Source organism: Nomascus leucogenys, chromosome 13, assembly GCF_006542625.1.
Source record: "Nomascus leucogenys isolate Asia chromosome 13, Asia_NLE_v1, whole genome shotgun sequence".
Lineage (NCBI taxonomy): Eukaryota > Metazoa > Chordata > Mammalia > Primates > Hylobatidae > Nomascus > Nomascus leucogenys.
Genome location: NC_044393.1, coordinates 76,744,821 through 76,759,888, shown reverse-complemented (window position 1 = coordinate 76,759,888; position 15,068 = coordinate 76,744,821). Strand labels below are relative to the sequence as shown.

Sequence of the window (15,068 nt, the reverse complement as noted above, 5' to 3'; positions counted from 1 at the left end):
ACAGGCACACACCACCATGCCCAGCTAATTTTTGTATTTTTAGTAGAGATGGGGTTTTGCCACGTTGGCCAGGCTGGTCTCGAACTCCTAACCTCAAGTGATCTACCCACCTCGGCTTCCCAAAGTGCTGAGATTACAGGCGTGGGCCACCATGCCCAGCGAGGGATTTTTGTTTTTGACTTCATACCTCTCTACTGCTTGAAATATTAACAGCAGGTTTAGTATAGAAATACCAATTATTCAATTACTAATACTGGATGACATCCACCTGAACGCTTTAAAGGAATTCCAGGATAAACTGGAAAACTGTTGACCAAAATGAAAAAAGGCCATCAAGGGAACTGTAAATGTGACCCCTAATCATAAGGACTTCATAAGACCTGAGAATTATTTTTACTTCCATATTAGACAAGCTAGTGGAATATAAAGACTAAGACCACTGAGTAGATCATTTGGGGTTTTAGTGTTGTTAAGAATGGGGCCTATGAATAAGAAACAGGAGAGATCCAAAAGGCCTAGGGATGAAGCTCCTCAGGATTGCAAGAACAGAAAGTGAGGAATTTAAAATCTTAGTTTTGTAAATGACACTAAAGACTTCCATTGAAATAATGTGCCAAGTTATTGGTGCCAAATTACAGGAAGATCCTGGGAATCTATGCAAACAGAAGGAAAAGTCGCAGATGAGTGTTAAAATGAGCATATGGCCTAAATCAGGCATCTAAAACAACTTCTCAGCTGTCAGTTGTGACCTAGGAATAGGATCTGAGTCACTATAAGTGGACCCTGAGGACCCCAGCCCAATACTGAGCCACAAATTAAAAACAAAGCAGCCTGGGAACCATCAAGACAAATGCGAAGAGAGAGAAACCACTATCCTCCCCTCATAAAATTCTGGTGCACCCACCCCCACATACATACATTTCATTTATCATTTATGTCCTGCCCCTTCAACTACAAACAGTACAGGAGTTAAACAAGATCAGTGTATCTCACATGCCAGCCCCAGATCAATCCCAAACTGATTCTTTCAGAATAGCCTAGGAGTGGCTTTTTTTGAAAATAGACCTTTCCAGGCCAGTCCCAGAGCTTCTAATTCAATGCCCGGGAAACGTCTTCTAGGCTGTCCTGATGCGATGACCTGTTTAGGAACTCACTGGGCTCCTTTCTCTCACTCTGAATCTACTCCCAGAAAGGATTTAAGAAGGCTTACCATAAAAAATAAACTCAAAAGTAAAGAAACCGTGTGAGCAACTGCCAAGAATAGATTAAAATGATTCCTATACAGGTGGAACATCCCTAATCCAAAAATCCAAAATCTTAAATGTTTTGAACACTAACATAATGCTCAAAGGAAATGCTCATTGGAGGATTTTGAGTATCAGATTTACAGATGAAGGAAGCTAAGTCCTAAGAATAATGCAAATATTCCAAAAACTGAAACACTTCTAGTCCAAGCATTTCAGATAAGGGCTATTCAACTTGTACCTGTGCATTAAATGGAAGTGAAAAATGGCTACTCAACTTGTACCTGTGCATAAAATGGAAGTGGAAAAAAAAAAACTAAACAAAAACCAAAGTCCTGGCTCCAAGCAAGAAGAACAGAGCTCAGGACCCTATTAGCCCCCACACTCCCACTACAGTCTCCCAGTAAAGAGCAGGGCAAGAATAGACTCTCCCTATGAGCCAGAGGCTCCCTAAGTTGCCTCCTCTCTCCTTCCCTTCTCAAGTCAAGATCTGCTGCACCAAGAAAATGTCACAGTGTTCTGAAGTAGAGATAGTACTAGGTGAATAAAACCCACCAGAACCATGTTCCTCTGGGTCTCAAGCAACACTCCCACTAGTTTATCATGATACGCTACTGAAAGGAAACCAAGAACTCCCCTTACTTCTATCTACCCTCCCTCCACTCCACCATTCAATCATTTAGTCTCATTCTAACTCTCTGGTCTTCCACACTGGAAAACCATATTTCCACTAATCTTCTTTCTCAGACTAAAGATTAGAAAAAAAAAAAGAAAAGAAAAGAATAGGAACAGAAAACCTCCTTTATGCAAGATAAACAGCAATTCAAAGTCAAGCCATTAAGGTATGAGATTTCTCAACTTTGTTTCAGCATGCCTAAATGAAATGTAACACAGGGTTTCTTATAAAATTACAGCCTTATGGGACTGGAAAATGCTTACAGACAACGCATCCAGCAACCTCATGTTAGAGAAAAGGAGAGTTTGAAGTGGAATATCTTACCCAACATTACCCAAATGGCAGCACCCAGGCCAGAACTTGTGTTCCCTGACTTCTGGGCCAATGATCTCTTCTCTCTGCCATGCTGCTTTCCAGGGACAAAGTTAATAAATTAGATTATTAACTTCAAGCACAGATTCCTTAAATCTCCTTTATTCCTCTTGATATACATGAGGTTGGTGCTACAAGACCATCCCAAGCAGACTACTTGCCACATAAACAGAACTGAGAACTCAAAGAGCCTCAAAATTTGTTGAGGAACAGAGATGATACCTTAAGTCACGCATGATAAACACATAAGTGAAGAAAATGTGCCAAACCAGTTTATATGATAGATTACACATTTCAAAAATGGCATCTGAAAATGACATCAAAATTTTAATTAGTTTTATTTTTCCCATAAGTTGCTTAACTTCCTAATTTTTAAAAAATGCCAACTGAAACCACTGTTCATTTTTTTCTTAGAGTGAAGAAAAAGATCATTAATGTATCATATTGAGTCTAATGAAAGTAAGTGAAATCCCGTAACCTTCCATCTATATCGAATGTTCACAACCTGTGATTCCACATAAATTTCTGCTGTAAAAGCAAAAAGCATATGTCAGTCTCCCAAGAGAGGAAGTAGCAACAGAAACCGGGTTGTGTATCCATCTCCCAGCAAGAAATAAGAGGAAAAGCCAGATAAGCCCAGTAAGAGTTGAGTTCCTTCATTACATTTGTTTTCCCTGATAAGGCACAAAACTTCCTACAGTATGTACCTATGCTCTTCTTGGAGAAATGAAATAAATCCAAAGATTAGACTCCAAAAGATATCTACTATGCCCCTGTTAGAACCACACCTGTCAGATGGATAGCTAGCCTATGCTGAGAAGTGAGTGGACAACAGGCCTTAGATACCTTGTTACCTGAATTCAAAAACCTGGCCAATTTTCTCTGCTAAACCTACAAACAGAAATCACAATTTTCACTTGCTCCCCAAATTTCATCCTCCAAATAAACTGGGGCATAGACTTCACCAAATCATTTGCCCACTATTGCTAGCACTAGTCACTGGCCTCAGAAGTTCCCACTCATGTTAATGAGCCACAGGATGCGTAAGCGAGTTCTTACCTGATAATTAGTTTCGATCCCTGAAGCATGCTACTTTGCTTTTCACTAACACAGTTCACTAAAGCTTGCTAGGCAAAAAAGTACTGCCAGAGGCCAGAGCAGCAGTAAATTCCAGGTAGTAACAAAATGCTAAGAGAACTATAAACAATGGCAAGTTCTAGATGCTATTTAGTTCTTACAAAGCCTACTTTTGGCATTTTCTTTTTAAATCCATGTTTTTCCCTCCATTAGAAGAAAAATAGTGACTTTGGGAATACACAGGACTAGCTGATAGTCAGAAAATCTTAGTCTTAACCCTATTAGAAACAAGCATATGACTAAGTATTTTTTCTTATCAGTCTCCCATTCTTTTTTTTTTTTTGAGACAGTCTCACTCTATCACCCAGGCTGGAGGACAATGGCTCGATCTCAGTTCACTGCAACCTCCACCTCCCAGGTACAAGTGATTCTCCTGCCTCAGCCTCCGAAACACCTGGGACTACAGGCACGCACCACCATGCCTGGCTACTTTTTTTTGTATTTTTAGTAGAGACAGGGTTTCACCATGTTGGTTGGGCTAGTCCCGAACTCCTGACCTCAGGTGATCTGCCTGCTTCGGCCTGGGATTGCGGTGCTGGGATTACAGGCATGAGCCACTGTGCCAGCCTCCCATTCTTAATATTTATTCAGTGTACTTAATGTCAGCTGTTCATCTCACCAGGGTACCAGCAAAATTACGACCTCCACTGCCTCTCTTCCTTTTATCACCCTTAAACACATATATTACATAATTACTCAGGTTAAACCCAAACTATTTACATGGGATACTGAACGTGAAGAAACTGAAGAGCTACTATAAAAACACTAAATAAATCATAGGCCAAGTGCAGTGGCTCATGCCTATAAACCCGGCACTTTGGGAGGCCAGAGTGGAGAAGGTCACTTGAGTCTGGGAGTTCGAGACCAGCCTGGGCAACATAGCAAGACCCCATCTCTACAAAAAAGAATAAAAGTTTAGCCAGGTGTGGTAGCACGCACCTGTAGTCCTAGCTACTCAGGAGGCTGAGGCAGGAGGATCCCTTGAGCCCAGGAGTTCAAGGCTGCAATGAGCCATGATTGTGCCACTGCATTCCAGCCTGGCAACTAGGCGAAATCCTGACTGAAAAAAATAAATAAAAAATAAATCATCAATGGTGGAAACCCCAGGGGCTTTGCATTTGCTGTTTCCTCAGCCGGGAACGCACTTCCTTTATGGTTAGTTTTTGATGTCCGTCAGATCTCAGCACAAATGCCATCTTCTGAGAAGTGTTTCCTAAACACAGTATCCAAAGGACCCACCCTCTCCCTTACTACCAACCACTCTGTCCCAGTCCCTTACCTGGTATCACTATCTTGTATGATCATGCTTATTTCTTGTTAACTTCTTTATTGTCTGACTCCTCCATAAGCCATAAGGACAGAAATTTGATCTACTTTTTAAATTCTGTTTCTCCATTGCCCAGACAGAGCTTGACAGATAGCAGATGATCAATAAATATTTGTTCAAGAAAGAAAGGAAGTATGATTGCTTATGATTCTATTTCATTAGTTACTACACTGCTAATGTAACTAGAGCCAGATGGATGCTTCCTTTTGACAGAAAACCTTTAAGATACAGTAAAAACTGAGTGTTCCTTTACTTACAATCTTGATTAAAAGCTACCAGGCTTACCTGCTGGGAAATGGGCATTTTAAGACCACAGGGAAAAGCCTTCCACCCTAGCCTATCTACTTCTTTACAAATGGCCCTTCTAAATATTGTTATTCAGCTACCTTATCCCTTGGAATAGTAGAAGGGTATTTTAAGTAGCTTAGGAAAGGTGGGTTTTGTTTGTTTTTTCCTGTTGGGGGAACCCGCCCCCAATATTTCAACATAGCCAGTCTCTCCATTCGGGGTCCCTGACTTCCCACAACATTCCTGCATGAGCTAAGTAGACGTAAGAAAGAGCAGGTCAACAAACTACTCTGTCCCCACTGAACTTTTCAAAGACACACACTTCTTAGTTCAGAAACCTAAGATTACACCTGTAATCCCAGCACTTTGGGAGGCCGAGGCAGGCAGACAGCTTGAGGCCAGGAGTTCAAGACCAGCCAACATGGTGAAACCATGACTCTACTAAAAATACAAAAGTTAGCTGGGCATGCTGACACGTGCCTATAATCCCAGCTACTCAGGAGGCTGAGGCAGGAGAATCACTTGAACCCAAGAGGTGGAGGTTGCAGTGAGCCAAGATAGCGCCACTGCACTACAGCCTGGGCGACAAAGCAAGACTCCATCTTAAAAAAAAAAAAAAGAAAAGAAAAAGGAAAAGAAAGAAACCTAAGAAACATTTAGCTACAATGAACTGAATTATAGGTGGCATTTCCTAGAGGCTGTACACTCAAGGAATCTCCACCAAGCTACCCAGCAAGAAGTCTACATCTTGCTTTACAACAAACTGACAGCATAAGTCCCATTGAAGGAGAAAATTATGGCCCTTTCCTCTCTTGTGTCCTTTTGCTTTGGTCACTCAGTGAGAATCATGGTTCTTAGTATAAAATAAAAGACTGGCAGAGGCATTCCTTTCCCCTTCTGAGGGAATTAAGTGGGTGGGGGGAGGGTAAGGTGAAATGGGAACTGGGATTTGGCACTGTCCGTCCTCCCTTCAGCCTTCCACACCATAAGCAGGATAAGATATGCTGCCTCCATGGCTGCTTCCGATAAGCACAGAAGATTCAAGAATTCAAGATTCATTCTGCTGTTGCAAATGCTTGACAAGACATGTGAACATACCCAAAGAGAAAAGAACAGAGAGTAAACCAGGTCAGTAAAACCAGAGAAAAGAGCCATCTCAAAGCTAAGGGGGGTGACTCAATTTATACTAAGTACCCCAACACTTCTCCCAACCTCATCTACTTAACATCTGCTGACAATATTCTGTTGCAGTTAAAGAATATCAAGCAAATTATTCAAAGAAACCCAGATTTTAAATCCTTCAGGGTTTCAAGAAAATAAGATCTGATTTGATAGAAGACATGTATTTATCCGAGTTATATTTTGTCCACCCACATACTTGCTAGTCTCATCCCAACTCAGAAAATACAAATCCATCTTAAGTTTTTCCATCATCCTTACTGATTTTTTCTGTAACAGAACAACTCCAAAATATCTGTATCAACTTACTGTCCACTTCCTCCTTAAATATTCCAGAACCAACTCTGTCCCTTCACCCCAACTCTCAATAGCAGACACAGGTGTTAACATCACCCTCGTTTTTCAAAAATTGGTCAAAGTGTTTTACAACTGGATTCCCAAGTTCTTCAACCTTAAACAAAATAATGTAGGACTTAATAGGATAGCAAAGCAGAGACCAGAAGAAACGTGGTTTTCACGGCCCTACAACACTTTCTTTTGCCAAAAAAGAGGAAGGACTATTCCTCTTTACAGCAGCAAACTTAAACCCTAGACGATTTCAGACCTTCAGCTCAGCCTGAAGGTAAAGATAAATCCAGAGTTCACAATGAAAAGCATAGGTCAGTGTTCCAATTTCTACCTCTCTCCCAAAAGGCAGAAAAGTAGTGTCTCCTGTTTTCCTATTCATCAAACTATTTCTTTCTCACTTTCATCTGTCACAGAGCTCCATCTTCCTTTGTAGAGTTCTTGCAAAGCAGTTCCTAGTACCAATGGAAACTATTACTCTACAGGAAAATACAACTTTGCTTAGCAGAAGAGCTTCACACAGAGCAATTTGCCAGTGGTCAATTTTTCATTCCAGACAAGGCTTCTAAGCCTGGCACAAATCTGCCTGTCACTCTGCAGTTCACTCAGCTTTCCTCCCCTAATCCCTGCCTGTAACTCACCCATCCCCTGTAGTGTGGTCAGAGAAGGCAGTGCAATCTGTACTCAGTACAGATGGCTCAAATCACTGAATTGTATATGCCACTTCCCAGACTCAATCATCTTCCACACCATACTCCTATGTGAAGATCATAAGCACCAAATGAAGTCATTTACCATAAGAGCAGCTCCCAGACAAGACAAGGAGTAACATCTAATCTTTTCTCAATTATAGACAGCTTCACTTTCCTGCAATTTGTGGTTATGCATCACTGGCCCCACCCTCCATGTTATAAAGTAATACCCTGGAGTCAGAGACATCATGCATGATATTGAAGAGTATGTGCCGTGGCAGACAGGCCTGGATTCAAGTCTCAGCTCTGCCTCTTATTACCAATATAAGGTACCTGTCCTTGGGTAAACTATTCTTTCTAAACCTCAAATTACACAACTGTAAAATGTGGCTGATAATCCTTATCTACTTGTTAGGTATTACAAATGAGACAATATGAGCAGAATTAGCACAAGACATGACAATAAACAAGTAATTGGTGATATTCAGTATCCATGGGGGTAATTTGTGGGCAGTCACCACACAGAATCCAGATGCCCTAAAAGCCTCCAGCATTGGCGGAAACAAAACTATGTTCAGCCTCATTCTATTTCCATTCCACAAATGAGAGAGACCTTTAAGAACAATTTAACCCTCAGCAAGGAGAAATCTCAGAAAGATCCACTCTTCTTACTGCCAAACCCAACACTGGACAGCCAACAGATGTTTTTGTTCTTATGGTGAAGAGAAGATCAGTGCAAATGAAAAAGCTAATGAAAGAAGAGCCACTTTAGGATAATCCTTTCATGGGTCAGGTCAGTATTTCAGAGGAAAAATATATGCAGATCTTGGAAATTCTCTTCTCATTCAGTTTCAGATCAGTTCTGACCCTCCATTACACATAAACAAAAGGAAAAGGCAGTATTGAAAATCCCAAGAATCTTGACTGGTGGCAGACTATTACCTTAAGAAATGAACACATGGGAACTTGGTGAGGGGATCTTAAAATCAGCTTTACACACACATAAGCTGCAGAACATTTTAATCTTGTGAAAGAGAACAGGATAATAAAATAGAATTTTTTTTAAACTGGGTCTTGCTGTGTTGCCCAGGCTGGTCTCCAACTCCTGGCCTCGAGCAATCCTCCCACCTCGGCCTCCTAAGTGCTGGGATTACCACCATAAGCCACCGCACCGGGCCTAAAATAGAATTTTTCAAAACTTTCTGCAACAGCAAAACTTGTGGAGCTTTGGGAGAAAGTATCACAAAGGATATTTGCTGTTGCAGATAGAAATGTCAGAACTGCAGTATGAAACGACATCTAAAAGTTTACAGTCATCATAAACCAGAAAATTGGTAAAACCAAGAAATGTCAGGTTCCAAGATTTGGGAGGGTTTTGGGGAGGACAACTGGGGGCAGGTGATAAACTGAATTTATATTATCAAATTATCATGGAGCTAGGAGTAAATTGTAAAAACAAACTTTGCAGGTTCAAATTCAAAATTCAAGAATTTTCAAAAAGTTGAGGGTATATAAAATCAGGCAGAATCTACAGTGCTATGAGCACTAGACCAGGAATCCGAACACTTGGGCTCTTGCTATGGCTCCAACTCAAACCACCATGTGACCTTAAGCAAGTCACTTGCCTTCTTCAAGCCTATCTCCTTATCTTTAAGGGACGGGAGAACAATAATGATTACTAAGATTCTTGCCGGCCTAACCTTTTAGAAGTCAAAAGTACACAAAGATCAGGAGCTTTCAGGTCGACACAAGAGGTGGAGGGAAGGAGAGGAAAAGAGGGCCACAGAGTGAGAAAACTTGGGAGTCAAATAACAGCGTTTGTGGGAACAGAAAAGTTTCACGATGGCCAAGTACTCGTAGAGAAGAGCCGATGTCAGGATCTCGAAAAACTGCTAAATACTCAGCATATGTCAAAATGAACAGAAAGACGGGGGATGGGAGGACAGATATCAATGAATTGTCTCTGTTAATCAATCAGTAATCGATCTGTCCTGGTAACAGACAGGAGATCCGAATGCCGCAACCTCGGAAATCACTGTGACCCCTGATGTCAAGGTGTCCGGGAGGCAAGGAACAAGGGGACTCCGTGTCTGCTTCCGTCTAGTGAGAGGATTCGGAGAATCGACGAAAAGTGAGGAAGGGGGCAGAGGAAAGGGGATCTGGGACACGGAGCAGGCTGGCGGGAGGTGGAGTCAATGCCTGACTCCTGCCCGAAGGCAGGCAGAGGGGTCGGTGTCCGGGGCCCGTTCTCACCATCTTGACGATGCCCCGCTGCACGGTGGGGACCGCGGGTCCCCCGAAGGAGCCGCCGCTCTGCGCGGAGGACGCCATGTGTGGAGATGCAAAGGCAACGAGTGGAGCAGCTGGCCGGACTGGAGGTGTCAATGTGGGTGTCGGTGTTGGTGAAAGGGAGTCGAGGCGAGGGGCAGGCTGGCTACCAGCTGCCGACGGTGGACGGGACGGACTCGCCCGGCGCTCACAGGGGCAGCAGCGAGACACGGAGCGAAAGAGACGCGATCTCCGCCGCCGCCACACGTTCTACTCGCCGCGCAAGCGTGCCAGAGCGCCACCGCCCTCCGGCCAATTAGCGCCCAGAGCCCGCCGGACCTCAGGCCAATAGGCACCCTGCTCGCGGAGCCCCGCCCCTTGGTCCCCAAAACGGTGGCGAGTTCCAGGAAGCGCTGAAAGAGTTGATTTGCGAGGATGGGCTAAATGTGGGGCGGGACTTCCGGGGCAGCCGGAGTAGGTAATGTCGGGAGGTGTAGTGGGAAGGAAAGGACACGTCAGCATCTGGCCGCGGGGCGCGGGGGGCCATGGGAGCCCCAGGGGCGGAGCCAGCCGCGCCCTCCCTCGTGACCCCGCCCATGACGCCCCTCCCCGCTGGCCTCAGAGGCGCACACTTGTATACCCACCTAGGTGGGCGCCGCTGTACCCGGGAATGCGGCCTGGGAGGGTGGAGCCACGCAGGCAGAGTCCTAGAGGAATCTGTACCCGCTCCACTCGACTTCTGACGTTTTACGTTGGCTAAAAGTATGGAGAGAACTTGGAAAAGTCAGAGCTTTGTGGAACCTCCTACCGATGTGGGCTTTGACCTGCCACGCGGCCGCGCGTCCTGCTTGCAGCCAGAGTGTGTCTCGCTCTTGTTTGTGTCTCTGGGGTCTAGCACTTGTGAGGCGTTCCATTAATGTTTGTTGGTGGGAGGAATAAATGTCTCTTAGAGGAAGGACATGCCACGTATACAGGGGAGAGTGACCCTTGTTCTTCGGTCTCTTCCCAGCTGCTCCCGCGACGTTAGGGAAAAGCCTCGCTTCACGCTTTCCCCCGACCCAGTGTGAAGCGCCTCCAGCCACTGGATACCTTCCCTAGCCCCAGTAAAAAGGTGGGGGAAGGAACGGGAGAGCCAGGGCCTACAAATATTTAAGTGACTGTTTAGTGAGAACTAATATTCGTTGAGTGCCCACTATGTGGAACCAAGGACTTTGCATGTGTTATGTCATTTAATCGTAAAACTTGGCTCTACACTGAAGACAGTACTTCCCCTGCAGTTCTTTTTGTTTCTTTGGTTTTGTGGCTTTTTTGAGACAAAGTCTCGCTCTGTCGCTCAGGCTGGAGTGCAGGGGCACGATCACGGCTCACTGCAGCCTTGACGTTCCCCGGCTCAAGCGATCCTCCTGCCTCAGTCTCCCGTGTTGCTGGAGCTGGTACCACGGGTCCGCGCCACCACGCCCAGCTAATTTTTTTTTTTTTTTTTTTTTTTGTAGAGCTGAGATCTCACTTTGTTGCCCGGGCTGGTCTCCTGGGCTCAAGCTATCGTCCTACCTCGGCCTCCTAAAGTGCTGGGGTTACATGCATTATCCACAGTGCCTGGCCCCCTGCTGTCTTAAAAGATTGTAAGTTTATTCTCCCACACTAAACATATCCCAGGGTTAAGTTTTGAGGTCACCTTCTTAGATCCCCAATTTGCCACCCTTTTCCGAAAAAAAAAAAAACCTCTGTGGAAGTTTGTTCCATCAGATTATACCCCTCTCCATCTTGTGGCTTTTTATCTACAGTACCCCTGTTTCTACCCTGTCATTCATTGAAATTGTTAACACTTGGTGCACGGTCTTCAGCCAATAATCCTGAAATACTTCAATATCTATGAGCATGACTTATCCCATACCCTGGCCTCTTTGCTCCTTGACCTCATCTTCAGTAAACTTGACCTCTGCACCAATTTAGGACGTTCTCCAAGACAGATAAAACACCATAACTTCATAGATACTATTGTAAACTCAAACACTTTGTCTTTGATCATAACTGCTGTCCTCTCTCCCTTCTCACTCCATTAATTATCTTATATCTTGTATTAGTTGCATAACAATTTGCCCCAAAACTTAAATACTAAAGAAAACAATAAGCATTTATCTCACAGTTTTTGTGGGTAAGGAATCTGGGCTGGGTGCCTGCCTTTTCCTCCAGGTCTTCTCTTATAAATCTGCAGTCAAGGTGTCAAGGGGAGTTGGGAAGGGCACTGTGGTTTCATCTGAAGGTCCGCCTCTGGCTGAAGGTAGATTGCTTCCCAAGCTCACTCATAGTTGCTGACAGAATTCAGTTCCTCGAGATGTTGGACTAAGAGCCTCAGTTTTTCAATGGTTCAGTTTCCTTCTACATGGGTCTCTCCATAGGGCAACTCACAACATAACAACTGGTTTCCATCAGAGCAAGTGAGAGAGAACAGAGGACAAGCTTTAACTAGAATTTAAAGTCCCTGAACTCACTACCCTTGCTTTACCAGCTCCCCTCTGCCTTCTCCTGGATCCTTGGCTAGACTCCATGCACTGTCCATCATTTTAGCCCCTTTCCTACCAATATCTTCATCTGTAATTCCCATTGTCTTTCACTGGGCCCACCTGTCAAAACCTCAACCCTAGGCCCTCTATAGCTCTCTACTTTCTTCAAACCTACCACTTACCTGGAGAAAACACTCAATTCTGCAGGTTGGTGCCACAGTGAATTAATTTAATGGGCCCTCACACGGTGTCTGGAATTTCTTCTCTTTATTCAGTCAGTTCAGCCTTGAACTCTATTGAGTTTGTTTTAACTGACTCCGCTGTCTCCCATACTCTGAAAGTGATAAGGCCTCCTACTTGGGAGACCAAGAACTCCCTCAATTTCCCACCACTGAATCTAAAATCTTATCTTCCTTCTCATTCCTCTCTTCTCCCTTGTTCCTGTCAACTAAAGGAAAAAAAAATCAAGCTTTTAAAGAATTAGTTTTATCCAGAAGTCTTACTGAGGCCCAAGGACTACATATAGCCCAGGAGCGGTTGCCAGACTGCTGCTGCACAGTGTTTCAGCTCATTGCTTATATATAGGAGGTAGAGGTTCAGTACATGCAAAATCACATCAAAGCTTGGGTGTTAAGAGTACATCTGGTTATAGATCTCTAAAGTACATTTGGTTATACATGGTAGAAGCAGAACCGCTAACTCTGTAAGATGTTATCTTATGTGCAGGGAAAGGCAAGGACTAAGGTCGTTTATCTTTTATGGACTATATTGACTCAGGCAAGAGACATTGGGGGCCGTGTGCTTTATCCTGTTTTGTCTTCAGAGCATCTTTCAGGATAGCGGTGTGTCATTGTCACAGTCAGGGGCTTTGTGAAATTCTGCTGAGAAGCAGAAATGAGGAAACATGGCTTCTTACATTTGCAACTTTGTCTCACATTACAAAGAAAAAACTCCCTCCTACTCTTCAGGCTAAACTCTTCGTCTTAGTTCTTGATCTGCCCCCTCCACATTTCCAATCATTCCCTCTCCGGTTTTTACAGCTTCTCAGTTTATCCTAGGTTCTCCTCATTAGCATTAAAAAAATTTTTTTTTAATCTTAAGAGTAGAACAGGAGTTCAATCTATAACTGACAGTGAACAATCAGTTGATATAACACTACCTTCAGACCAGCCTCATTAGCATTTAAGTATTCTCAAATTTCTTGCTTTGTAAAAGTCAATTAATTAAATAAATTTTTCCTTCATTCCACATCCATCTCCAGATATCTCTCCTCCCTTCACGGCAAATCTTCTTGCTAAAATTCTCTTTGTTGCCTTCACATCATCACACCATATTCAATCCTCAGCCCTCCGCATTCTGACTATTGCCCTTACCAATTTACCAAAACAGTTCTCTCCAAGGTCACTGATGACCTCCTTGTTACTACATTCAGTGGACACTTTTCAGACCTCAATTTGCTGAGGTCTCCGTAGCATTTGACACTGTTTGCCCCTTGAAATGCCTTTCTACTGAGATACTATACCTGTGTATCCCTCCCATCTCCTAGCTGCTCCTTCTCATCTCCATTGTGATGACTCCTTTGCCTGCCCCTTAGTATTGACGTTCCTCAGGGTTCTCCGGAAGGCATCTTCTTTTCTAATTCTAAACATTCTTAAGACATCGTATCTACTTCCATAACTGCATACCAGTGACTCCCAAATATATACAACTCATGTTAAAATCTCTCTTGAGCTCCAGACCCATCTGTCCAGCGATACTCTAAAGATCTGCTCATGGCTGGGCTGGGCGCAGTGACTCACACCTGTAATCCCAGCACTTTGGGAGGCCAAAGCAGGGGGATCACCTGAGGTCAGGAGTTCGAGACCAGCCTGACCAACATGGAGAAACCCCGTCTCTACTAAAAATACAAAATTAGCCGGGTGTGGTGGCACATGCCTGTAATCCCAGCTACTTGGCTGCAGGAGAATCCCTTGAACCCAGGAGGCGGAGGTTGCAGTGAGCCGAGATCACGCCATTGCACTCTAGCCTGGGCAACAAGAGCGAAACTCCATCTCAAAAAAAAAAAAAAAAAAAAAAAAAAAAAAAAAAAAAAAGATCTGCTCATGCCTATCACCTGAAGAATTCAAATGCAACATGTGTCACAAGGAACTAATTCTCTTTCCTCCCAAACCTGCTCTGCCTTAGTATGTGTCTCAGCCCATACAATGGTACCTGAAGCTACCCAGTTGCAAGTCTAAAGCCTTTGTGTCATCTGTGATTCCTCCCCCTTCCTTCTTTCTCATTCCTTAGTCAATCTTGGAAATCTGTTGGATCTACAGCAGCACACTCAAACACACAGGCCCTGGAACCAGACTGCATGGTTCACATCCCAACACTGTATACCTTGACCAGGTTGTGTAGTATCTCTGTGCCTTAGGTTTCTTGTCTGTAGAATAAAAATGATAATAGGACCTACCTCATAGGATTGCTTTGGTTTGCAGGATCATATGAATCAGTAAATGTTAAAGACTTAGAACATTGCCTAGACCTATGTGTTAATTTTTTAATGAATGCTAATAGAGAAGGGATTTGACACTAGCTCTTATGACTCTAAAGCTCATGATCTTTCCCCTGTGCCTTTACAGGAAGGAAAGGGACTTTGAAATCCTTAAAGAAGACTTTTTTGTGTGCAATGGAGAACAAACACGGAATGTAGTCTGAAGATGCACAAGATTCACTGAAACAAACAAAACATCCTATTTCTTGAACTTCGTTGAAAATAAATTTAGGAAATATGTTCCTCTCAGTAATAATGGCCTGAATATATTGAGCACTAAACATATGCACTAAGCAGACTCTGTGCTACATGCTTTTACCTACATTACATAATTTAACCCTTAAAACAATCCTATGAAGTAGATATAGTCAATCTCTTTCCACAAAGGAGGACATTAGTGCTTAGAAAAGGTGATGAACCAACTCTAGGTCAACAGCTAATAAGGATGGAGTCAAGATTTGAACCTAGAACTTTCTACCATAAATAGTCTTCTCTGAGCT

At 43.5% G+C, this 15,068-nt stretch overlaps 1 protein-coding gene across 1 annotated transcript in view; it reads right to left on the bottom strand.

The window, feature by feature from the left end:
* The window catches only part of SND1 (staphylococcal nuclease and tudor domain containing 1), a 440,010-nt gene extending 430,132 nt beyond the window's left edge, over positions 1–9,878 (bottom strand). The window contains exon 1 of the mRNA XM_003261285.3: positions 9,514–9,878. Coding sequence (XP_003261333.1) covers positions 9,514–9,591 — 78 coding nt within the window. The 5' untranslated portion in view covers positions 9,592–9,878. The remainder of the gene's footprint in view (positions 1–9,513) is intronic.
* Positions 9,879–15,068: the final 5,190 nt, after the last annotated feature.